This window comes from Silurus aristotelis (assembly GCF_946808225.1).
Source record: "Silurus aristotelis genome assembly, chromosome: 22".
Lineage (NCBI taxonomy): Eukaryota > Metazoa > Chordata > Actinopteri > Siluriformes > Siluridae > Silurus > Silurus aristotelis.
In genome coordinates, this window is record NC_139595.1 from 10,292,906 (window position 1) to 10,318,338 (window position 25,433).

General features: G+C 39.6%; 1 protein-coding gene across 10 annotated transcripts in view; it reads right to left on the bottom strand.

Moving 5' to 3' along the window:
- Nucleotides 1-25,433, bottom strand: part of capn10 (calpain 10) — a 59,490-nt gene that overhangs the window by 16,623 nt on the left and 17,434 nt on the right. For 5 of the 10 annotated variants that reach the window (XM_083525707.1, XM_083525711.1, XM_083525712.1 and 2 more), the window contains exons 2-4: nucleotides 7,139-7,281; nucleotides 3,144-3,275; nucleotides 2,739-2,935 (exon numbers count right to left, since the gene is read on the bottom strand). In XM_083525707.1, the coding sequence (XP_083381833.1) occupies nucleotides 2,739-2,935; nucleotides 3,144-3,275; nucleotides 7,139-7,281 (472 nt within the window). Of the gene's footprint in view, nucleotides 1-2,738; nucleotides 2,936-3,143; nucleotides 3,276-7,138; nucleotides 7,282-7,777; nucleotides 8,261-17,295; nucleotides 17,316-25,433 lie in introns of those variants that run through there. The other 5 variants (XM_083525713.1, XM_083525714.1, XM_083525708.1 and 2 more) reach the window with 3 other exon arrangements.

A 25,433-nucleotide genomic window follows, 5' to 3' on the forward strand; every position in this document is an offset into this window, starting at 1 on the left:
ACTCCTCTCTCGGCACCCTGTCGTACGCTTTCTCTAAATCCACAAATACACAATGCAGCTCCTTCTGTCCTTCTCTATACTTCTCCATCAACATCCTCAAAGCAAATAAGGCATCTGTGGTGCTCTTCCTCGGCATGAAACCATACTGTTGCTCACAGATGGTCACCTCTTCTCTCAGCCTGGCTTCCACTACTCTTTCCCATAACTTCATGGTGTGACTGATCAACTTAATTCCCCTGTAGTTACTGCAGGTCTGCACATCTCCCTTATGTTTAAAGATCGGTACCAGCACACTCCTTCTCCATTCCTCAGGCATCCTCTCCCCTTCCAGAATCCTGTTAAACAATCTGGTTAAAAACTCCACTGCCATCTCTCCTAAACATCTCCACGCTTCTACCGGTATGTCATCTGGTCCAACCGACTTTCCATTCTTCATCCTCCTAATCGCTGCTCTCACTTCCTCCTTACTAATCCTATCTACATCCTGCTTCACCAACTCCAACTCCACATCCTCCAACCTTCTCTCTCTCTGATTTTCCTCATTCATCAGCTGCTCAAAAAACTCCCTCCATCTTCTCAACACACTCTCCTCATTAGTCAACACATTTCCCTCTCCATCCTTTATTGCTCTAACTTGCAGTACATCCTTCCCAGCTCGGTCCCTCTGCCTGGCCAATCGGTATAAATCCTTTTCTCCTTCCTTAGTATCCAACCTCTTATACAGCTCCTCATATGCCCTTTGCTTGGCTTTCGCCACATCCCTTTTTACCTGCTGCCGCATCTCCTTGTACTCCTGCCTACTTTTCTCATCACTCTGTCGATCCCACTTCTGTTTTGCCAACCTCTTTCCCCTAATGCTCTCCTGCACTTCCTCATTCCACCACCACGTCTCCTTGTCTTGCTTTCTATTTCCAGATGTCACACCAAGTACTTTTCTAGCTGCCTCCCTCATCACTCCTGCAGTAGTTGCCCAATCATCCGGCACCTCTTCACCACCACCAAGCCCCTGTCTGACCTCTTCCCTGAACCTCACACTACACTCTTCCTCCTTCAGTTTCCACCATCTTATTCTTCTTTCAATCCTTACTTTCCTCCTCTTCTTCTTCGCCTCCAAAACCATCCTACAGATCACCATCCGATGCTGTCTAGCTACACTGTCCCCCGGCAACACCTTACAGTCTCCAATCTCCTTCAGGTTGCATCTCCTACACAGAACATAATCCACCTGTGTGCACCTTCCTCCACTCTTATACGTCACCCTATGATCCTCCTTCTTCTTAAAATACGTGTTCACCACTGCCATTTCCATCCTTTTAGCAAAATCTACCACCATCTGCCCTTCCACATTCCTCTCCTTAAAACCATACCTACCCATCACCTCCTCATCACCTCTGTTCCCTTCACCTACATGCCCATTAAAGTCTGCCCCAATCACCAAATGTTCTTTCCTAGGTACACCATCTACCACTTCATCTAATTCACTCCAGAAACTTTCCTTCTCCTCCATCTCACAGCCAACTTGTGGAGCATAGGCACTGATGACATTTATCATCATCCGTTCAACCTCCACCTTCACGATCATCACCCTATAAGAAAACTCTCTTCACCTCCACTACACTCTTACTGTACTCTTCCTTCAGAATCACCCCTACACCATTTCTCTTTCCATCCACACCATGATAAAACAGTTTAAACCCACCTCCAATGTTCCTGGCCTTACTCCCTTCCCACTTGGTCTCCTGAACACACAGCATATCTACCTTTCTCCTCTCCATCATATCAGCTACCTCTCTCCCTTTACCCGTCATAGTACCAACATTTAAAGTACCAACCCAAACCTCTACTCTCCTACACTGCTCTTTTTCCTGCCGTCTCTGTAGGGCCAACAGTAGCCCAATTTCCACCGGTACCCTGTCGGCTAACGATACCTGTGGCGGTCGTTGTTAACCCGGGCCTCGACCGATCCGGTATGAAATTCTCATTTGTGATCCGCATATTTGATTTGGCACATGTTTTACGCTGGATGCCCTTCCTAACGCAACCCTCCCCATTTACCCGGGCTTGGGACCGGCACTAAGAGTGCACTGGCTTGTGCCCCCCTAATGGCTGGGTTTTATATATATATATATATATATATATATATATATATATATATATATATATATATATATATATATATATATATATATATATATATATATATAAAATACAAAAGAAAATACAGAAATCCATGAAGTATTTTACAAATTCACAAGTTTGCCTTAAACAAACAGACAAAACACATTTGAAAGCATATAAATGTATAGGATTTCTTTATATGCAGTAGCCCCACAATTTCTCCTCACTAGAACTAGGGAGCTCAAACTCTTTTTAGCATGACAATTGCCCTTTGCAGACAGTGAGGTCCACAAAGGCAGAGTTTCACAAGGTTTAAGAGCACAAAAAAAAAAGAGTGTGAAGGTCAGTTGTCCACAAAATGTTTGATATTAAGCATAAGAAGACAATAAATAAGAAACTGTATATTGTAACTGTCCAAGATTTCTGACTATAACATGACACTGAATGACTCTGAGGTTTATATGGAGAAACATTTGTCAACTGCACAAGCATTTGCTCAGACGGGAGGGATCTGAATAAGTTTTTTAATCATCGACATGGATGAAAGCTATAGGGTATGCATAGGAGAACAGTTTTAAGTCTATTCCAATTAATTAAATGCACATCCGCATAGAACTCACTTTGCATATGCTTTCTCCAACAATGAAACCCAAAAAGCCTTGGGGCAATGACAGCGAGAGAAACAGGGTTTGCTGTTGATACATGGCAGTCGATCGTCTATCCGAACTTCTGTCCAATTACCATTCCTCCAAAATTGGAACCGAAACTGACCAGTGTAACCTCTCTGCCCCCACACGTACTGTCCAGGGGGCATCACCTGGAACATTAATTTACATACTCAGTCGAAGTTTAACCCATTGTATCACTTTACCAACCACAATCTATTCAGCATATAAAAAGAAATTTAATGTCTGTCACTAACTCACTTTCAGATAAACAACTGCATCTATATTCTACATAACACAAAATACACCACAAAAACATTAACATTTAGAATTTTACAACATATTTAATCTGAATTTTACCTTGTCCAGTAAATAGCGGCTCTTCAACAGCATGTTACAAGCACACAACAGCCAGCAGTCCCCCAGAATGCCTTGCTTTGGGTAAGCCTCAGTCAAGTCATCAGGGACGAGACATGGACTCTTACAGATTTGCTGTGCAAAAATAAAGACTGTTGTTTTTGTCCGCATCATGCCACAGACTCTCAAAACCTGCTAGAACGTGTACAACAAAAATTGTCAGTGTTTAAATCCTATCGTAGGAATGGTAGTCATGAGTCAATACACCCTCGACACCAGTCCATCGCAGCCATCAACACCCTCCACATAAATACTTGCATACTCAGTTATACCTAGGGTTATAGAACCCTAAGGATCCCACATAGACAAAGGTTGAACATGCACAGACCTCTACACACAATCACCTGTGCTGCAGAAAAGGTACTGCAAAGACTTGGATAAAAAAATTTGGTGTGTAACTGTTTTTAATGTCCACCCACATCTACATGGGAAGCACATAAAATTTGTAATTAAACAAACCATTATTTACTAATTTTTACATTCACCACACATTACAGTCCTTCTCCTGTTTGTGTGCTCTCTCTCTCTCTCTCTCTCTCTCTCTCTCTCTCTCTCTCTCTCACATATATATATATATATATATATATATATATATATATATATATATATATACAGTGGGTACGGAAAGTATTCAGACCCCCTTAAATTTTTCACTATTTTTTATTTTGCAGCCATTTGCTAAAATCATTTAAGTTCATTTCTTTTCCTCATGAATGTACACATAGCACCCTATATTGGCAGAAAAACACAGAATTGTTGACACTGTTGCAGATTTATTAAAAAAGAAAAACTAAAATATCACATGGTCCTAAGTATTCAGACCCTTTGCTCAGTATTTAGTAGAAGCCCCCTTTTGATCTAATACAGCCCGGAGTCTTTTTGGGAAAGATGCAACAAGTCTTTCACACCTGGATTTGGGGATCCTCTGCCATTCCTCCTTGCAGATCCTCTCCAGTTCTGTCAGGTTGGACGGTAAACGTTGGTGAAAAACTATTTTTAGGTCTCTCCAGAGATGCTCAATTGGGTTTAAGTCATTGCTCTGGCTGGGCCATTCAAGAACAGTCACAGAGTTGTTGTGAAGCCACTCCATCGTTATTTTAGCTGTGTGCTTAGGGTCATTGTCTTGTTGGAAGGTAAACCTTCAGCCCAGTCTGAGGTCCAAAGCACTCTGTAGAAGGTTTTCGTCCAGAATATCCCTGTGCTTGGCCGCATTCATCTTTCCCTTGATTGCAACCAGTCGTCCTGTCCCTGCAGCTGAAAAACACCCCCACAGCATGATGCTGCCACCACCATGCTTCATTGTTGAGACTGTACTGAACAGGTGATGAGCAGTGCCTGGTTTTATCCACACATACCGCTTAGAATTAAGGCCAAAAAGTTCTATCTTGGTCTCATCAGACCAGAGAATCTTATTTCTCACCATCTTGGAGAACTCCATGCGGGTTTTCATGTGTCCTGCACTGAGGAGAGGCTTCCGTCGGGCCACTCTGCTATAAAGCCCCGACTGGTGGAGGGCTGCAGTGATGGTTGACTTTCTACAACTTTCTCCCATCTCCCGACTGCATCTCTGGAGCTCAGCCACAGTGATCTTTGGGTTCTTCTTTACCTCTCTCACCAAGGCTCTTCTCCCCCGATAGCTCAGTTTGGCAGGTCGGCCAGCTCTAGGAATGGTTCTGGTCGTCCCAAACGTCTTCCATTTGAGGATTATGGAGGCCACTGTGCTCTTAGGAACCTTAAGTGCAGCAGAAATTTTTTTGGAACCTTGGCCAGATCTGTGCCTTGCCACAATTCTGTCTCTGAGCTCTTCAGGTAGTTCCTTTGACCTTAATGATTCTCATTTGCTCTGACATGCATTGTGATCTGGAAGGTCTTATATAGACAGGTGTGTGGCTTTCCTAATCAAGTCCAATCAGTATAATCAAAAATTTCTGGACTCAAATGAAGGTGTAGAACCATCTCAAGGATGATCAGAAGAAATGGAGAGCACCTGAGTTAAATATATGAGTGTCACAGCAAAGGGTCTGAATACTTAGGACCATGTGATATTTCAGTTTTTCTTTTTTAATAAATCTGCAAAAAGGTCAACAATTCTGTGTTTTTCTGTCAGTATGGGGAGCTGTGTGTACATTCATGAGGAAGAAAAATGAACTTAAATGATTTTAGCAAATGGCTGCAATATAACAAAGAGTGAAAAATTTAAGGGGGTCTGAATACTTTCCGTACCCACTGTGTATATATATATATATATATATATATATATATATATATATATATATATATATATATATATATATATATATATATATATATATATAAAGAAAATACAAATGAGGGATTTTACTGTTTCAAATATGCTATTTTTTTATGCAATGTAGGCCATGTGGGTGTCACTATCTGATTGATTGAGTTAGTTATGGCAGGAATTGAACTTTATATTTTCTTCTTTTACTATGATTTGCCACCACTGGACGGTAAGCTGACAGCATTATATAAAGCATTATATATTTTCATTTTATACTTTTAGCCTGGCCCCCAGACTCAAAAGTCAACTGTCCATAACTAAAGCCTAAATTTGTACATGCACTCTTTGGATTATTGAATGGTATCATGATACGACTGCACTATAAATTGGATTTTGCCTAGAGTCCATGAAATAAATAATAATAAAGACTAATCTGGTCTGGCAGAGTTGATCGCAATAATGTATATCAATCTAAGCAGCTTCAGTGAACAAATATTGATCACATTAATCAGTTTAATTTATGCTTGACAGAAAAAAGATGCTGCCGTGAAGATGCTCTCTGGCTGAAAGCTATTTCATACACTCTTTCTCCCATCAATCACAACTATAATACTTAATTGCAGTCTGTGACTCCACAAGAATGGTTAGCATTGTCCTTTTAATATGTTACGCTGCCCTGTGATGCAGCATGGGCAGCAGTAAATATTTTAATTTGTATTAATTGGATTTTAAATTAAATGGGAAGTTTGGCATTGTGTAAAATTGTTGAGGGACTGTCAGAAGTGTCACTTTTTCAAGAGCAAAATGGAGCATATCAAATGTAATGCAAAACATTTTCAGAAACATTCATTTTTACATTAGGCAGTCCGGGAGTGATTAAATTTGACCATCACCAATATAATTAAAGCTCCTTTCCTCATCCTGGTCTCTATCTGTCTCTTAATAATAGATCTCCAATTTATTTATTTTAAATAAGAATATAGCAGTGATGGGACATCAGAGACAGCAATGCCTTCTCTGTTAGACTGAACTCTATATAATAGTTGTTGTTTTTTATTCCACAGTGGCTGACAGAGAGGAAAAAATGTATTTGGTCACAGATATACTTAAAAAAGTACTAAACATCATTGGAAAAATATAAGCTAAAACAGATGTTTAAATGTTCATGAACCATTTACACTTTTGCATTTTCTTTCCTGTAGAATTTGCACAAAAAACACACAATTTGCCTTCATTTCAAATCCCCAGGAAATCTGTAATGCATGAAAAAAATAAAATAAAAATCGACAGAAAGCCCAGGGTCATTTCGTTAGTGTAATATTGATGTTTCTGCTACAGATGATGTAATGTAGGTGGCCCAGCTTTGGCTTCAGTGAAAAGAGTCTTTTTAAATTGTGTTCATAGTAATGGCATTCATTCTCAATGCATGAGATACCTGTCTTGTTGCAGCGGTCTGTTATACTGCATTTCTGTAAAACATTGATCATTTCTATGGACGTGGCATCATAATGATGCACTATTAAGAGGTGTATTGATTCATGTAGGACCCCACTGAAGGCATAGGTGTAAAATACATGGCCCGTCACTGATAGGTACAGAATGTCCATAACACAAATTTCCTTTTATAAGTAATAATGAGTACACTGTGATTTAGGACACCTTGCTGGTACCAGCTGCCATGCGTCTATATGATTACCTCAGGTCGGAGCCAGGTAACTTTTCCTGTAAGCCTGGAAAGAGGCGTGGTGTAGTCCGAAAAGAGGGCGGAGTCATCAGCTGTGAAGTTTGGATCCTCAAAGAGCCCATCCTTCTCAGTGGTCATCTCCATGGTAACCAAATCTGCCAGTCACGGATGAACAAAGCATGTGATGTCCATTTCATAATTATTTCCAGTACACATGGATTTATTGTTTTAATCTAGCTTCTCAGTAATACTGACAATGTTTTATGGTAACAGAATACTAAAATGGACATATAACCCGATTTATCATTTATGTTTAAAATGATTTAAAAAGAATACCCCTTAAATTAAAACTATTTACTACAGAAGTGCAGAAAGTGATGCGCGACTGAAACCTTGGTGTCATTGTGTATAGTATATGGACTAATAAACTAAAGTAAAATCCGCAAATTTCAAGAACACGGCAGTGTTTGGATATAGAATTGGGTGAAGCTAGCTAGACAGCTAATTTTCTACCTTTATTTCAAATACTGACGCTTTCTGCATTGCAGCAGTGCAATAAGACAGAGATAAGTGTCTGGTACGTGCTAAAGTCTGACCCTGTAATTTATACTGATGTTAATAATGACAATAAATCGAGAAATGCAGAAATACCAGTCTAAAGCAAGATGCACACTTCCGGAAAGACGATACGGTGCAGCTCTCTGCCATCCATACAGCAACTCGACCGGGGTTGCCAGGTATGTTCATGTATCTTCATAGTCAAAGTACTTGGGTACAATAAAATTTGATTTGACTCTCAGACAAGCTGCAACGCAAATGCAACAAAAAAAAAAAAAACAACAACACATAAGTAAGAATCAAAATAATAATAATAATAATTATGTACAGTGTATCTTCTCTGGAGAAGTAACGCAGCCATTAGGGTTGCACAAGCCAGTGCACTCTTAGTGCCGGTCCCAAGCCCGGATAAATGGGGAGGATTGCGTTAGGAAGGGCATCCAGCGTAAAAACATGTGCCAAATCAAATATGCGGATCACGAAAGAGAAATTTAAGAGAGGAGTTGTGGTATTGTATGAGGAAGTCAGATGTGTCTGAGAATTATGTGAGGGTGGTGCAAGACATGTATGAGGACAGTGTGACAGCAGAAAAATGTGCAGTAGAAACGACAGACTGGTGGAGGTTGGAGGTTCAAGGTGAAGGTTGACAGACGAGGTCAGATAGGAGTCCCTGTGGACTATAATGTTTGCGGATGATATTGTAATTTGTGGGAGCAGGTTGAGAAGAGCCTGGAGAGGTGGAGGTACGCGCTGGAGAGAAGAGGAATGAAAGTTAGTAGGAGTAAGACAGAGTACATGTGTGTGAATGAGAGGGAGGGCAGTGGAGTGTTGCAGTTGCAGGGAGAAGAGGTGGAGAAGGTGGAGGAGTTCAGGTACCTGGGGTCAACAGTTCAAAGTAATGTGTGTTAGAGAAGTAAAGAAAAGAGTGCAGGCAGGGTGGAGTGGGTGGAGAAGAGTGACAGGAGTGATTTGTGATAGAAGAGTATTTGCAAGAGTGAAAGGGAAAGTTTATAGGACTGTGGTGAGACCTGCGATGTTGTATGGTTTAGAAACAGTGGCATTAAGAAAAAGACAGGAGGTGGAGCTGGAGGTAGCAGAGCTGAAGATGTTGAGGTTTTCGTTGGAAGTAACAACGATGAACAGGATTAGAAATTAGTTTATTAGAGTGACAGCGCATGTAGGAAGTTTTGGAGACAAGGTGAGGGAGGCGAGATTGAGATCGTTTGGACATGTGCAGAGGAGGGACATGGGGTATATCAGTAGGAGAATGCTGAGGATGGAGCCACCAGGAAAAGAGGAAGACCAAGGAGGAGGTTTATGGATGTGGTGAGGGAAGACATTCAGGTAGTTGGGTTGAAAGAGGAGATTTAGAGGACAGGGTGGTATGGAGATGGATGATCCACTGCGGCGACCCCTAATGGGATAAACCGAAAGAAGAAGTCAAGTCAAGTCAAGTCAAGTTTATTTGTATAGCGCTTTTCACAACAGACATTGTCTCAAAGCAGCTTTACAGAAAACAACAGTGAAGGTGAATGGTGTGCGTTTGTCCCTGATGAGCAGCCGTGGCGACAGTGGCAAGGAAAAACTCCCTTAGATGATATGAGGAAGAAACCTTGAGAGGAACCAGACTCAAAGGGGAACCCATCCTCATATGGGTGACATCAAAAGTTTGGTCATAAATCTTTCAACAATACAGAACAATTTGTGATCATCATAGATCCAGCATCAGCTTCTCCATGCCAGGGCCTTTAAACACTCGGCATCTACTTCTCCATGATCATCCATAGGTCCATAATCTTCACGAGGTGGGACGTGACTGGAGCTGGCCAAACCTCAGGAAGCCTCGGGATGGGGAGAGAAAGAGAAGCAGTGGAGAGGAATTAGCGTAGCTGCTGTTCATGATATTAACAGCACAAGTTGATAATGTGCATGTTAACAGATGTTCTGGAGCACAAGGTTGTGATGTGATGTGTGTGATGTGTGTTATGTGTAGGCTTTGCTAAAAAGATATGTTTTTAATCTGCACTTAAACTGGGAGAGTGTATCTGAACCCCGAACACTGTCAGGAAGACTATTCCAGAGTTTAGGAGCTAAATGTGAAAATGCTCTACCGCCTTTAGTGGACTTTGCTATTCTAGGAACTACTAGAAGCCCAGAGAAGATCTTCTCTGGAGAAGTGAAGGTTTAGATAGTTTTTTAACACTACAGGGTTTAGAGGTGACAGTTGTGGGGAAAAGCTCATGTTCATGTTGTATGAATGAGATCAAATCAGCTTCTACCACTTGCCAAATCCACAGTGTCCATGGTGTTTATTTGCACTTTACTAAAGTATTTCCATTTGGGGAGACTTTTACTTTAACTTTACTAGATTTCAAAGTCATATATCTTACTTTTTACTCAACTACATTTAGCGAAATAAGTCATTCCTTTTTATTTATGATTGGATAAAAAAATGTACTTGTCAAGCGCACAGCAAACCACCAAGCGTGCTATGTTTTGAACTTGGACCTAATATACAGTTCAGCGTCAATTCAACAGTAAGCAGAACATTTGAGAGGAATAAATGATTAAAGAAACTCTGGAATATATATTTTTAGTAGATAAAAAACAGGTTTTGGGGTCATAAATATTTTAATTAATATCAATCAGTGTTTGACTCATTGATATTTATTAATAGTTTATTAACAAAAAAGTCTATTAATAGATTGGTGTAGAAGAGTAACATTTCTCTTCCTTACACATAAACAGAGATGATTAAACAAGAGGTTTTGTGACAGAAATGATAATAGATCATTAAAGCCATAATAAATCATAGTTCTTAGGATACTTTGAAGGCAAACACTTATTTACTTTTACGCACGGACATTTTTAAACGGAGCACTTTTACGTTTACTGAAGTAATATTTTATCTAATGTATATCTACTTTAACTCAAGTAAATGGTTTGTATACTTCGTCCATCAATGATAAATACAATCATCAACTGTCTAAATAGCCTGACTTTTCTCAACAGTAAGTCTGTACACTGAAGTTTTTGAATTGTACAATACTGGCAACCGTTTTGACGTCAAAATGCTATTTTGTGCCCTCTATAGGGTGAAAATTCCATTACATCAAACAGAACCGGCTGGGAATCCCAGAGGCATACCACGACTGTTTATACTAGATTCTGATTGGCTGACACACTTCCTACGGCGTGCAATTATTTTTCATTAAATATATAGTTAAATTAGTTCCAGGCAGGACCGCTTTACAGTTTCATATCACTGCGCCAAGTAACTTCTCTAACACATTTCATTTCCTTCATAACTTTACATGTATATTTATAAGGAATGTTAAAATGAATGTTTAAATAACATGGTAACGTATTAACAGCCGTCATTTTAACAACGCTAATTTTAATAATATCCGATTAATGTACCACGCATTTCTGTTTGAACATTTTTATAAAAAATTTAATTAATAAAAAATATATAAAAAAGGCAAAATTAAAACCTTTAATGCAACACACATTTATTCACAACATCCTTTATGGCCCCCTTTGCAATTGAGTTTGACACCCCTGCCCTAGATGTTCAAACAGCAGAATCCCTGGCTATCTTCACACAATGGGTGAAGACCTACCTCTTCCTGAAACACTTACACTAACACTTTCCAAGTTTGTAAAAAAAAAAAAAAACCTCAATAGAGTTGTAGGCTGATTTATCTTAAATTTGTAATCTAGCGTACCATTGTGGATTTATTTATTGCTAGAGACTCAAAGCACTTTTGTACGTCGCTCTGGACAAGGGCATCTGCTAAATGCCACAAATGTAAATGTAAATGTACTCTTACCATCCTTATTATTACATTGGCTTGGAACAATTATATAGTCATGGGAAAGAAAAGAAAGAACACTATCTATTAATACTTTATTATTATTATTATTATTATTATTATTATTATTATTATTATTATTAGCAACTTCTATAAACAAACATTTTTATCAAAGTAAATCAGGTTAACAACAAAAACACGGCAGAGTGCATTTTTCCTCAAAAACTAAACATTTTAAATGAGGAAAATTATTGTTAACTGAATATGACAAAATTTACAGATGTTTCCAGGAGTACCCAGCAAATTAATCCAACGTCAGACAATTTAAAAAATCTGATATATAAAGAAAAGCCTAAGAGCTACTGTACATCAAATTTATATATGTACTGTATCAAGGAATATTCAAAAAACAAAGCGCCAATATAGTGCAGCTAGTTGAGCCTAATATTACAGTTTTGTCAATTATGTACCACAGTGAGATACACATATATTTACCTAAACCTACAGTGACATACTGTATATAGTTGGGTACAGCAGTGGGTGTACTGAAAGTCCCCAAACTGAAGTTATGTCCCACTTAATGGTCTTCCCCACAGACAGACACAAGAGCACCAAACCATGAGTAAGACAGAGAATTGCTCATTGTGGCATGCAATGCGTTACTTAATGAGGTCTACACCAATGGAATGATATTATAGCACTTACTGCTCTTGATCACAGTGACACTTGGCCTTATATATGACATTTGGAAAAGCTGCATTTATAAACATTTACCTGCAGAAAATCAGGGGTAATGTTAGCAGAAGAATGTGGGGAATTTTTTAACTGCATAGGAAGCTACATTAACAACCACAACTGTGTCAACGTAAAATAGCTGAAAATACTGAAATATAAAAATAGCTAAAAATACAGCAGAAATTATTTGGACCATGCGATCCACTCAATCCCATAGCAGTTTAGTAGTATCTGCGTCAGCTGACTGTTTGCTCACTAAAAAACTTTACAGAGCTTGGACTTATGCTTCAGGTCCTTGTCTAGTTGTATGGTGAAGTTGGTTCCAATTAACTGCAGGATAGACACAATGAACATTGTCTCAAAGCAGTTTTACACAGATAATGTGGTGATTAAAAGTGAATATGTTCTTTATAAGTAAGTTTGTCCCTGATGAGCAAGCCGGTGGCGACTGTGGCAAGGAAAAACTCCCTGAGATGGCATAAGGAAGAAACCTTGAGAGAAACCAGACTCAAGAGGGAATCCATCCTCATCTGGGTTGCACCGAATGTCCATTTATAGCAGATATACGATGTTGCGGGGTACATGGTTCCCTGGTGGTCTAGTGGTTATGATGTGGCGCTCTCACCACTGCGGCCCGGGTTCGAGCCCCAGTCAGGGAACCAACCCCAGCCATTAGTGTTGCACAAGCCTTAGTGCCGGTCCCAAGCCCGGATAAATGGGGAGGGTTGCGTTAGGAAGGGCATCCAGCGTAAAAACATGTGCCAAATCAAACATGCGGATGATCTACTGTGGCAACCCCTAACGGGAGAAGCCGAAAGAGAGTATATATGATGTTGCGGGGTACAGTGATAGTGATCAGAAGCAAAAAGAAGTCCTGTACACAGAATGTAGCAGTCTGTTGACATTAACTACAATCCAAATCCATCCTTAAAGCGCCCGTTCTGACTCCTGAATTTCATGTCTAATTATTGTTTGTTTTTGCCTTTTAGTTTGTGGCATATAAACAAATTGAAAGGGAAAGGGAAAACCAGGAGGAGACCAAGGTGAAGTGGCGTCCCCTGTGGAGGTCTGGAAAGGAGCGACACCCATAGAGAAGACCGGAGGCTGAGCAAAGTCCCTGGCAAAGATCAGAGGCGGAGCATCGTCCACAGCGGAGTTCATAAGGCCGAGCAACGCCCACGGCAGGGAACCGGAACTGGAGGGCGTCAATGACGAAGACAGGAGGTTGGGGGACGTCACTGGCAGGAGATCGGATGCCGAGATCTTGAGGGACCTTGCGCGCTCATGGGAACTCTGGCACGGAGCCGCGCGCTCGTGGGAACTCTGGCACGGAGCCGCGCGCTCGTGGGAACTCTGGCACGGAGCCGTGCGCTCGTGGGAACTCTGTCACAGAGCTGCGCGCTCATGAAGCCTCTGGGACGAAGCCGCACGCTCGTCAAATCCCTGGGATGAAGCCGTGCTTGTCAAAACTCAGGAACGGAGCCGTGCGTTCTGACGTGCCTTGGAACGGAGCAGCGCGCTCTGACGGACCTTGGAACGGAGCTGCGCGCTCTGAAGAACCTTGGAACGGAGCCACGCGCTCTGACGAATCTTGAAACGGAGCCGCGCGCTCTGAAGAACCTTGGAACGGAGACGCGTGCTCTGAAGAACCTTGGAACGGAGACGCGCGCTCGTGGACACTCTGGGATGGAGAAGCACGCACTGAAGAAATCAGGAACGGAACGCTTTCATACTCACGGGAGTTATAGCGGAGGTCTGCCATGTCCTTTCCAAACATCCCCAGGAGAAGCCTGATGAAGTGGGTGTACGAGCCAAGATCCTTTCCCTTGGAGCTCCACAGTGTGCTGGCTCTCAAGAGAGCATCACCAGCCAGCAGGGAAATGCAGAAAGCGATCTTGGCTTGTTCTGAGGGAAATCAGGAAAAATTTACCTCTACGTAGTAGAGAGAAAATCCTCCCAACTCCTCCCAACTCAGCACTCTCACCGAAGAAACGCACCGGGTATCCCCTCATGCTCACCGCTGGGCATGGCGTAGCTACGCTTACATGATCTGACTTTGGAGAGCCTAAACTGTGAGGAGCGGCACAGAGATTCCGGGAAGAAAACGAAGTGGAATCGAGCAGCTGACTATTCGCTGCAGAGGGATTCCTTCCGTTTCGGTTTTGTTTTCGGTTATGGTCGGTTCTTCTGTCAGGCTAACGACGTGGAAGCGGAAGTATCTCAATCATGCTTTATTTCGCAGTCAAGATATACATGAGTCAGGAAGAACTATATACAAAGTAATCCGCTCGGGATGAGTAATCCTATGGAAAGCAATGTCTGCAAACGAAAGTAAACTCCATGGCAAAGAGTAATCCACATTGGAGTCAGGATACGGAACCAGCGTAGAAGGCTGGCAGATGAGGAAACACAGGAATCACCAGCATGACAATTCAAGAACCGACAGCCTGTGACTCGAGAACGTCCTCTTCTAAACGAGCCACGGCTGTCGGGAAATAGAGCCGGCGCGGCATCACGAGGTAGCGTGACTGCTGCCAAGGTGGGCGTGGCAGGTGAATCCCTGACAGCTACTGAGGGGGCGTGGCGGGGGATCCCTGACAGCTACCGAGGGGGGCGTGGAAGGGAGATCCCTGACAGTTCCAGAAAGAACTCAATTCTAAATGTTATGTCTGGAGGAAACTAGGCACTGCTAATCACCTGTCCAAAACCAACAGTGAAGCATGATGGTGGCGGCATCATGCTCTGGGGGTGTTTTTAGCAGCAGGGCCCGGCTTACTGGTCAGGGTTGAGGGAAAGTTGAATGAAGCAGAGAACAGAGAAATCCTCAATAAAAACCTGCCCAGGTGCTTGTTCAGTCTCTTGTCATTTCAAGACTCGACTACTGCAACTCTCTGCTGGCAGGTGTTCCCCTGAACGCTATTCGCCTACTGCAAATGATCCAAAACGCAGCTACATGGCTTGTGTTCAATCAGCCCAAGTTCTCCCACACCACCCCACTGTTTCGCTCCCTTCACTGGCTTCCAGTAGCTGCATGTATCATGAAACCGAGTTTGTTTGGTAGCCCACAAAAAAGTGCCAGAGAGGTTATCATGCAAATCTTTCCCATTTAGTAAAAATTGTGATTATGATTATGTTAAATTCAATACAGTCTAAAATTATTTTAAAATAAATTACTTATGGCTACACTGTAATCTGTAGCTACACATCAAACTCATTAAAATATCCACTAAATGGAATATCAGCATTTTTTTCACTTGTACGTAATTATTGTCACTTGTACTTAATATAGTGTGACAATAATAAAAACTTTTTTGAAAATTCAAAACCCATAATTCATGTATTTTTTTTGTTTGTTTATCTGTTCATGTTGCACTTATGTATAGTTCTGGGACAACTTTTGAAAATAGTTCTTTATGTTTAAAATGAGGTTCGATTTGGAACATTCTCTAAAAGGGAAATTCTTTGTTGTGCATAGTACCTTAGAGTTATTGGTAACAGCATAAAATCATAAAAAGATTTAGTATGTGTGACATTTTTTCATTATTTATCCCAAGTCAACAGACAGTACATAAAAAAAAAATTGATGCTTAGAATAGAAAAAATAAAATTATCATAATTGAGATTTGAATTTAAAAGGGCCATCATTACATATATAGAGTTTCAGCATGAGGTTAACTGTTATGTAAAGTTAAACTTCCCATTTTTTAAATAAATGACAAGGTTCTCTTTTTACCTCAGTACAAGGGCATGTACATGTAGATAACTAGTGATTAAATAATTAAAAGTAATCATCAACTGCTGTTAAATCACTTTTGCAGCAAATATCTAAATATTATTTCATCATTGTGGTGCACGCAACAATAAATTCCAGACGTGACCTTGGTAATTTCCCAAATTCCTTTTACCACAAACCTCTTCCTCATTGCAAAAGGCAAAAGAAAAACAATTTTGACATCATGTGTGGAAATGGAAAACCCACAGGTCTTGTTCGGTGACGTTTTTCCATCATGGGAGGTATAAAGTCTGGTGTTTGCTAATCTTGCACACATACCGCACAGAGATTAAGTCAGAAGAAATGGCCCAGATTAATGGTGCAGCTGTTACATTTCTGCTACTTCTGACAGTCAGTCTGTTCTGTCAAGACACTCCAAACCATCCACACAAACTGCAACATCAATGCAATCATGTGAGTTTCGAATACTGTATACATACACATGTTTTCACTTTCTTTCTTCTTCTGACCTGCACATCAATGGATAAATACTTTAAAATCTTTTAGTTTCCACACCTATGGAGGTAGAAAAGTGTGTGTTAATCCATATCAGTCCTGGGTAAAAAACAGCATCCAGAAACTAATGTAAGTATAAGCAAATGTGTACAATGTACAGTCTTACAAAGATTTTATTAGAATAAAAGTAATAGTTTTAAATTTATGTACAGAAATAGTTTTTAAAAAAGTACTTTTTTTTCAGGACAAGAGTGCAGTCTTTGAAGAAGCAAGAAAAAGAGCATTGAAAAAAGAGAAGCTAATAATATATTAAGAATGTCTATCTATCTATAGATGTATGATATAATATATTGAGAGGGATTTTTATTGATTTCTATATAATTCTTAATGAAGAAGCTGTTATGATTTATGCATTATGCATAAGTATTATGTGTATGTATTATTCAATACATTAAATAAAAGTATTTTTTTTGTAAAATGTTCTGTCTTGTAAATTTATGTATGTCTTCTGAAAGCATAGTCAATGAGGATGTGCTATTTGTGTCAAAATGCGATTGTCCCATTGTTAAAAACAAAATAAACTTGTAAATTACATTTATATGCACCTACACATCACAATTATGGATATTGTTGTGAATGCACCATCAAAGTTGATTTGACAGACCTTTCCACGAGCACATATTTCAACACATCACTAAAAATGTTTTTATTGTTTATAGACCACAATAATGTATATACATAGTGAGGTAAAAACGAATGCATCTATATAGAAATCTGTGTTGTATAAACATGCTTCTCAACTAAAAAAATATATTACATAATTTACAACTTACAAAGCAGGTGTATTTCCTGTGGTCCACATGCTGATAAACAAATGTTTAATTTATGAGAATTTTTCTTTGTACAACAAAAAAATCTGCCAACTGCCAGTTACACCAGAGAAAGGGTTGGAATGCTGAGAACCTACAAACCTGTTTAATGAGTACAGCAAAAGATAAGCCATTAATCTGATAGCAACTTGCACTTTCGTCCAAACACATAAATACACAACCTGCCTTGTCTGTAATCAGCTTGTCTGAACCATAGCAAAAAAATAGAGGATACAATACACTCGAGAGTCAGACATGAAAGTAGTCCAGCCATAAATGAAAGTGATAAAATTAGATTCTTTATCCGATCAGTGGAGAAGGAAAGTGTGAGAGTCAAAAAAAAACTAAGCAGAAGTAAAAAAGTGAAGGGGCCCAATATTTTTCTATAAGAGTAAAAGAGATTCAGGACTTTTAATCATTAATTCTTGCAGAACAGCCTAGGCATTTACAAACCCGATTCCAAAAAATTGGGACACTGTACAAATTGTGAACAAAAAAGGAATGCAATAATTTACAAATCTCATAAACCTATATTTAATTCACAATTGAATATAGATAACAAATTAAATGTTGAAAGTGAGACATTTTGAAATGTCATGCCAGATATTGGCTAATTTCTTATTTCATGAGAGCTACACATTCCAAAAAAGTTGGAACAAGTAGCAATAAGAGGCCAGAAAAGTTAAATATACATATAAGGAACAGCTGGAGGACCAATTTGCAACTTATTAGCTCAATTGGCAACATGATTGGGTATAAAAAGAGCCTCTCAGTGTGGCAGTGTCTCTCAGAATCAAGATGGGCAGAGGATCACCAATTCCTCAAATGATGCACCGAAAAATAGTGGAGCAATATCAGAAAGGAGTTTCCCAGAGAAAAATTGCAAAGAGTTTAAGGTTATCATCATCTACAGTGCATAATATCATCCAAAGGTTCAGAGAATCTGGAACTATCTCTGTGCATAAGGGTCAAGGCCGAAAAACCATACTGGATGCCCGTGATCTTCAGGCCCTTAGATGGCACTGCATCACATACAGGAATGCTACTGTAATGGAAATCACAACATGGGCTCAGGAATACTTCCAGAAAACATTGTTGGTGAACACAATCCACCATGCAATTCGCCGTTGCCGGCTAAAACTCTATAGGTCAAAAAAGAAGCCATTTCTAAACATGATCCAGAAGTGCAGGCATTTTCTCTGGGCCAAGGCTCATTTAAAATGGACTGTGGCAAAGTGGAAAACTGTTCTGTGGTCAGACGAATCAAAATTTGAAGTGACGCCATGTCATCCGGACTAAAGAGGACAAAGACAACCCAAGTTGTTATCAGCACTTAGTTCAGAAGCCTGCATCTCTGATGGTATGGGGTTGCATGAGTGCGTGGGCAGGGCCAGCTTACATATCTGGAAAGGCAACATCAATGCTGAAAGGTATATCTAAGTTCTAGAACAACATATGCCCCCATCCAGACGTCGTCTCTTTCAGGGAATGCCAGACCAAATACTGCATCAATTACAACATCATGGCTGCGTAGAAGAAGGATCCGGGTACTGAAATGGGACAACATTCCTATTCCTAAACTTGAGCAACTTGTCTCCTCAATCCCCAGATGCTTGCAGACTGTTATTAAAAGAAGAGGGGATGCCACACAGTGGTAAACATGGCCTTAAACCAACTTTTTGTTGATGCCATGAAATTTAAAATCAACTTATTTTCCCCCTTAAAATTATACATTTTCTCAGTTTAAACATTTGATATGCCATCTATGTTGTATTCTGAATAAAATATTAAAATTTGAAACTTCCACATTATTGCATTCTGTTTTTATTCACAATTTGTACAGTGTCCCAACTTTTTTTTTAATTGGGTTTGTATTTTTCTCTGCCTTTTTTACATTTTAAACTCAGGCTGCATTGTGGAAGTTAGTCATTACAAGAGAGTATTTACAACAGTAAGTTAATGGCTGATAAATTGTAGGTTCCTCTTGTGCCACCACACAGCATGGCACATGGGCTTTTCAAGACCTCTGAAGGTGTGTTGTGGTGTCTGGCACCACACCGCTAACAGCAGATCCTTTAAGGTATGTAAATGTGTAGTGGGGATTCCATGAATCAGATGTTTTGTACAGCATGTCCCACAGATGCTTAATCAGATTGTGATCTGGGAAATTATCAAGCCAAGTCAACACATTAAACTATTTCATGTTTCTCAGTCTGGCAGAGTGCATTAAGCTGCTGAAAGTAGCCACTGCAAGCAGAAAATACCATTGTTATGAAGTGCCGTAGTTAGTCTGCAACCATGTTGTTAGAGTTAAGATTGGCCTCACACTGCTTCTCTAAACACATTGCTATGTTATCTGTTCAGTGTCTATAGGATCTTTATGATGTGAGTATGTAATGTACACGGAATGTCTTTGTCTGGGCGCACACATCTCTGGTTTCTATGTCTCTTACGCAATCAGAAACAGTTTCAGTCAGGTTTTTCCAGTGTGTGTGTATATATACTTGCCTGTTATCTGCAATAAACTGAAAAAGAACATTTGCGCTATTCTGTGTGCTGTGTGATTCTTTCCTGATCAGACAAGGCACCATAGGCATCGTAGATTGCATGGAAAACCGCTCCAAGAATTAAGGCATGATAAAACCTAACACTTTTGGTGTCAGAAGCGAGATACTTTTCAGCAATATCTGAAGGGAAATCACGCATCAAGGTAAGTTATAGGATACTTCCTTGCTTGTGGGGATTGTCCTATTTGCCATCCAAAAGGGGCTGCATGTGTATTTGTGTCTTGGTTATGCATTAATTGTTCAATTAATGTCAAGATGCAAGATTAGAAGGCGTTTTTTACGGTCTGTCTAATATAGGCGATATTGTATGAAGTATCCAAAAGAATCCAGGATAATTTTTTATATGACCGAAAAAAAAAATAGATTAATTAATCAATTAATTAATTAATAAAAAAAATTAAAGGGAAATATTGGAAAGACTACAATTTTGTTTTGGCTTTATAGTCTATTATTTTCTCCTAACTTACAATATTTGTGATCCAATTTTAAAGACAGGATTACTTTTTTGTTTGAAGACTACGATCCCCCTGGTGCCCAGCGCAATTGTATTGTCTGAGTGTTAAGTTTTGTGTTTGTTCTTTGTTCTGTTTAAAGAAGATGGGTAATGATATCTCTCGCTTATTGCCAGAAGAAAATCCCAAAGATTGGATGCATAGGAATGGTGCTGGTTATTGGACTAATTTTTCTTTAGATCATTTGTCATGATGGAGTGAAATTGTGTCACATTTTTCCTAGAGATTTGGATGCTGCTAGAGGTTTCTACTCTGTTTCAGGTATGGTTAACCCGTTATGCTCTTCACTGCAACAGGATGTGGTGCATTCCAGCCTCAGCACAAAACTCAAAGAGGAGGTCCTAGGAAAAAGGGGAAGTTCATATATTAGGAATAGATAGAGTTCCAATTTCAGGTCCTGTAACTCACCCTTTGCCTGTTGTGACACCGACTGGTACACATTTTTGTCATAGCTTTAAAATAATTCCAAACTCGCCTTTGAACATTTTAGATAGAGATATGATGCATAAAATGGGTTGGTGAAATGGGTTTTGAAACCAATGTTTCACTGTCTTTTCCTTCTGTCCTCATGCGCTCAACTGAGTCACAGTCACATACAGAAGATTTCTTCCATGATAGTACAGAAGTCTTGCCTGATGAGCCAAATATTGGTGAAGTTAACACTAAATTGTGGGCCTCTCACAAAGACGAGGCAGGTTTAATCCAGGTAAAACCGTATCATGCACTCATGAAAAAAACACTATCCGTTTTTTGTTAAACAATATCCATTGTCAAAAGAAAAAGAATGTTGGCATTGCTCCAGTTATTGACAATTAATATTCTCAAGGTGTTTTGATCAAGACACATTCACCTTATAACCTTATAATTAATCCAGTCTTGAAGGCAAGTAAAAAAATGCTGGAGGTTAACACAACATTTACGAGAGATTAATGAAATAGTTATTCCATTAGCTCCTTTGGTGGCCAATGTAGCTACCATTGTTAACTCAATACCAGCAACTCACAGATTTCTTACTGTGTTTGATTGTTGTTATGCCTTTTGAATTGCATTTACCTATAGGCTACGTCAATTCACCTGGACCCGTCTCCCTCAGGGCTTTGTTGACTTGTCAGCCGTATTCTACACTGTAGTGCACAGAACTTTGGCCAATATCCACCTGCCAGAAACAACCTGCATCCTTCAATACGCAGATGACATTCTTGTTACAGGACTGACGGAGCAGGACTGCCTCAAAGCGTCAGTGGTTGTCTGCAATGTCCTGGCTCAGGCTGGATTTAAAGCTTCATACCAGAAACTACAGTTGGAAAGGTCTCAAATCTGGGCCATGTGATCTCAGAAGGCCAATGCAAGATATCACAGGGCCAAGTACAGCTTGTGGCTAGGTTTTCAAGACCTCAGACTGTGAAACAGATGCAGAGCTTCTTGGGACTGATGAACTACTGCCTAACATAAATCCCTGACTGCGCATGGCATAATAACGTTTTGCGTAGTGCTACTGACCACAAAGCTCCTGCATCACATCTCATTCTGTGGACTCATTAAATGATTGACAGTTTTACTGCCCTCAAGAAGGCTATACAGTCTGCTCAAGCTTTAATTGTTCCAAATTATGCTAAGACTTTTTACCTTTATGTGCACAAACGTGGTGGTACGGTTGCAGGGATTCTCTCCCAGGAACACGGTGACAGCACTGTTGCATATCTTTCTAAATCTTTAGACAACATAGCACAAGGGTTGCGTCCAGTGGCTGCTGATGGTCCGGGATGCTGAGAAAACGATGCTGTCACATCCTTTGATACTGTACATCTCACATCAGGTAACAGCTATTTTACACAACCTCAACACACAACATATGACAACAAAACGTAGATCTGGTTATGAAACCACACTCCTGAAGACAGAAAAATTAACCGTTAAGCCAACTTCTCAGCCGCATTCAGCTGTAGATCTGCTAGACTGTATTAATTTAGATGGTTTTGACGACGCACAAGACTGCCCTAAACACATTGAACAGGAGACCTCTTGTAGGTCCGATCATTTAGATACGGCCCTGGAAGAGGGTTTTGCCTATATGTAGATGGTTTGTGTTCAAACCTTCTGTTGTGTATTTATGTGGATATGCGGTTGTAAGATTACCTGATGAAATAGTTGAAGCTAAATCATTACCATACACATCTCCACAAGCTGCACAAGAGCATGTCAGTTGTCTGAAGGTAAAGTAGTGACTATATTCACTGATTCGAAGTATGCTTATGGTGTTGTGCATGATTTTGCCGAAACATGGGAGCAAAGACATTTTAAAACAGCTGAGGGAAAGCCTATAGCACATTTTAATCTCATAGGCGACCTTTTAATTCTGTTCGACTCCTTGCCTAAAGTGGCCATAGTTAAGGTTAAGAGACATTTCGCAGGTGATTCTGAGGAAATTTAGGGAAACACGTTAGCGTATTAAATAGATAAGGAAGCAGCAACACAACCAGTTTATTTGGACACAATACATACAAACCCTGAGATTTAGATGATGACACATATCTCCAATATGCCAGATATTGACCTAAAAATACGTCAGAGTCAGCCTACTGAGGAGGACATAAAGTATTGGGCTTCTAAACAATCTAAATCAGATTCTGCTGGTATCATTAGAGATGTAGATGGAAAAATCGCTCTGTCTAAATTAGCTTTAATAGTGCTGGTGAAGCATTACCATGGGATGTCACATATTAGCATAGCTAAAGTCATACAGGCTATAAACTCATTATACTGTATTGCTGATGCAGCTTAAACAATCAAGCTAGTGTTGGATTCATGTTTGACTTGTGCCAAAACTAACATACATCGACCTGTACAACATACTGTGCTTACTTTTAATGAGCCCCTTTCCAACACCTTTTACACATATGTAACCTGTAGGAAATTTGAGATACCTGTTGGTTATAGTTGACAGATTCAGTAAGTGGCCAGAAGCATTTGCATGTAAATTGCACGTAAAAATATTAACGAAAGAGATCATCTCTATGTTTGGTATTTCTAGTGTAATTGAAAGTGACAACGGCAAACACCTTTTTTTTCTAAAGTATCACAACTATTGGCTAAAAGCTTAGCAACTGTTTGTTCCCTATCACCCACAGTCAGCTGGAGTGGTAGAGAGAACAAACAGAACCATTAAGAAACGTGTTACCTGCATTGACACAGGCTGAAATTGGACTGTTGTTCTCCCGGCTGTACTCACAGATATGAGAATGACCCTATCTTCAACAAAAACTAATCTTTTGAAAGTTTAATGTTCAAGCCTTTCCCGACCCCACTGGCTTTTCCTCCTTAGGTAACCTGGAAGTGATGGTGGACGACTATGTTTCTGCCCTGGTTGATAATTTGAATTCTATTAGTCCTGAAGTCTCACTAACTCTTCCTCTGCCCACAGATAAGCCAACACACCCTTTTATGTGTAAACAGCAGGTCCTGATACAAAGCCTGAAGCCTACCAAGGTCTGTGAGCTGAAGTATCTTGGTCCAGTGACTGTTCTAGCTGTAACCAGAACAGGAGATCTGACTGATTATCAGCAACAGTGGATTCACTCAAACAGGATCAAAGTAGAATAATATGTGCATTAAATGGTCTGTTGGCCTTAGAAGCCTACTAAGTGAGTATTCAGGGCTGAATTAGTTTTAAGTCCATGGAAAGATCCTTTCTTTATAGAGAAAGGGGGCCACTTCTGGGGTGAAGATCCACTTGACTGTTTTGTTTAGCTAACCCTGATACCTACTCTAGGTCTAAATTCCCTAACTATACGTGCATAGTTGTAATTACACTCCAAATTTTCCCAAATTAAACACATTATTCAAAGAAGGAAAAACTGTTATGTATACCTTATAATGATGCTTACGGACATATTGAACAAACACTGAGAAACATCTCAGAAACGCCTCTCGACGTCTTGGAGAACGTGAAATAACTGCTGAGCAAATTGTTTTTAGAAGATTAAGATTTTATTTACGAGTGTTTAACTCTACTTTGTTTTAAAATTGATTGTTATATTGTATGTTGAATTGATAGAATTTTACTTTGTATGTTGCCATGTTTGATGATTATGGTAAGACAGGCCATAAAGTTCTCGATTGGAGTGGTAATAATGAAGGATTATATGGATGTGGGAATGAAATGAAATGAAATGAAATTTGTTTTTGTTTTTTTTTGTCTTTATCTTTTTATTTGCAGTTTATATTACCGATCCTGTTCCCATGAAGAACATCCTATGTTATGGTGTGAGGTGCTTAATCATAAATGATTCAAAGTGGCCATTGTTAGAGTTAAGATGAGCCTCATACTGTTCTCTAAACACATTCCTATGTTATCTGTTTAGTGTCTATAGGATCTTTATGATGTGAGTATGTAAAGTACACGGAATGTCTTTTGTCTGGGCGCACACATCTCTGGTTTCTATGTCTTCATACCCAATCAGGAAGAGTTTTAGGTCAGGTTTTTTCCAGTGTGTATATATATATATATATATATATATATATATATATATATATATATATATATATATATATATATATATATATATATATATATATATATACTTGTCTGTTATCTGCATTAAACTGAAGAAGAACATTATTGCCATTCTGTGTGCTGTGTGATTCTTCCCTGATCAGAACAGGCACCATGGGCATCGTAAAATGCGTGGAAAAACACTCCAATAATTAATTTTTGTTTGGGCATGATAAAAATCTAACACATATGAATGCCAAAACTCTGTTTCCCAGTAGAACATTCCACAGGGCACAGCACAAGGAATCACACTGCCTCTAATTGCTTGTCTTTTTCCCATACTGCCATTTTCTCCCCAGATAAGTGATCTGAACGTATCACTTGAAAAATGTGATTCTTCAGACCAGGCCTCCTTCTTCCATTGCATAGTCAGAGTTCTAATCATCATATAACCCTTTAGGTGCTTTCAGCAGTTAACATGGTTTAGCATGGTATCTGGGGATCAGAACAGAGGAGATAGCCCTCCTTCCT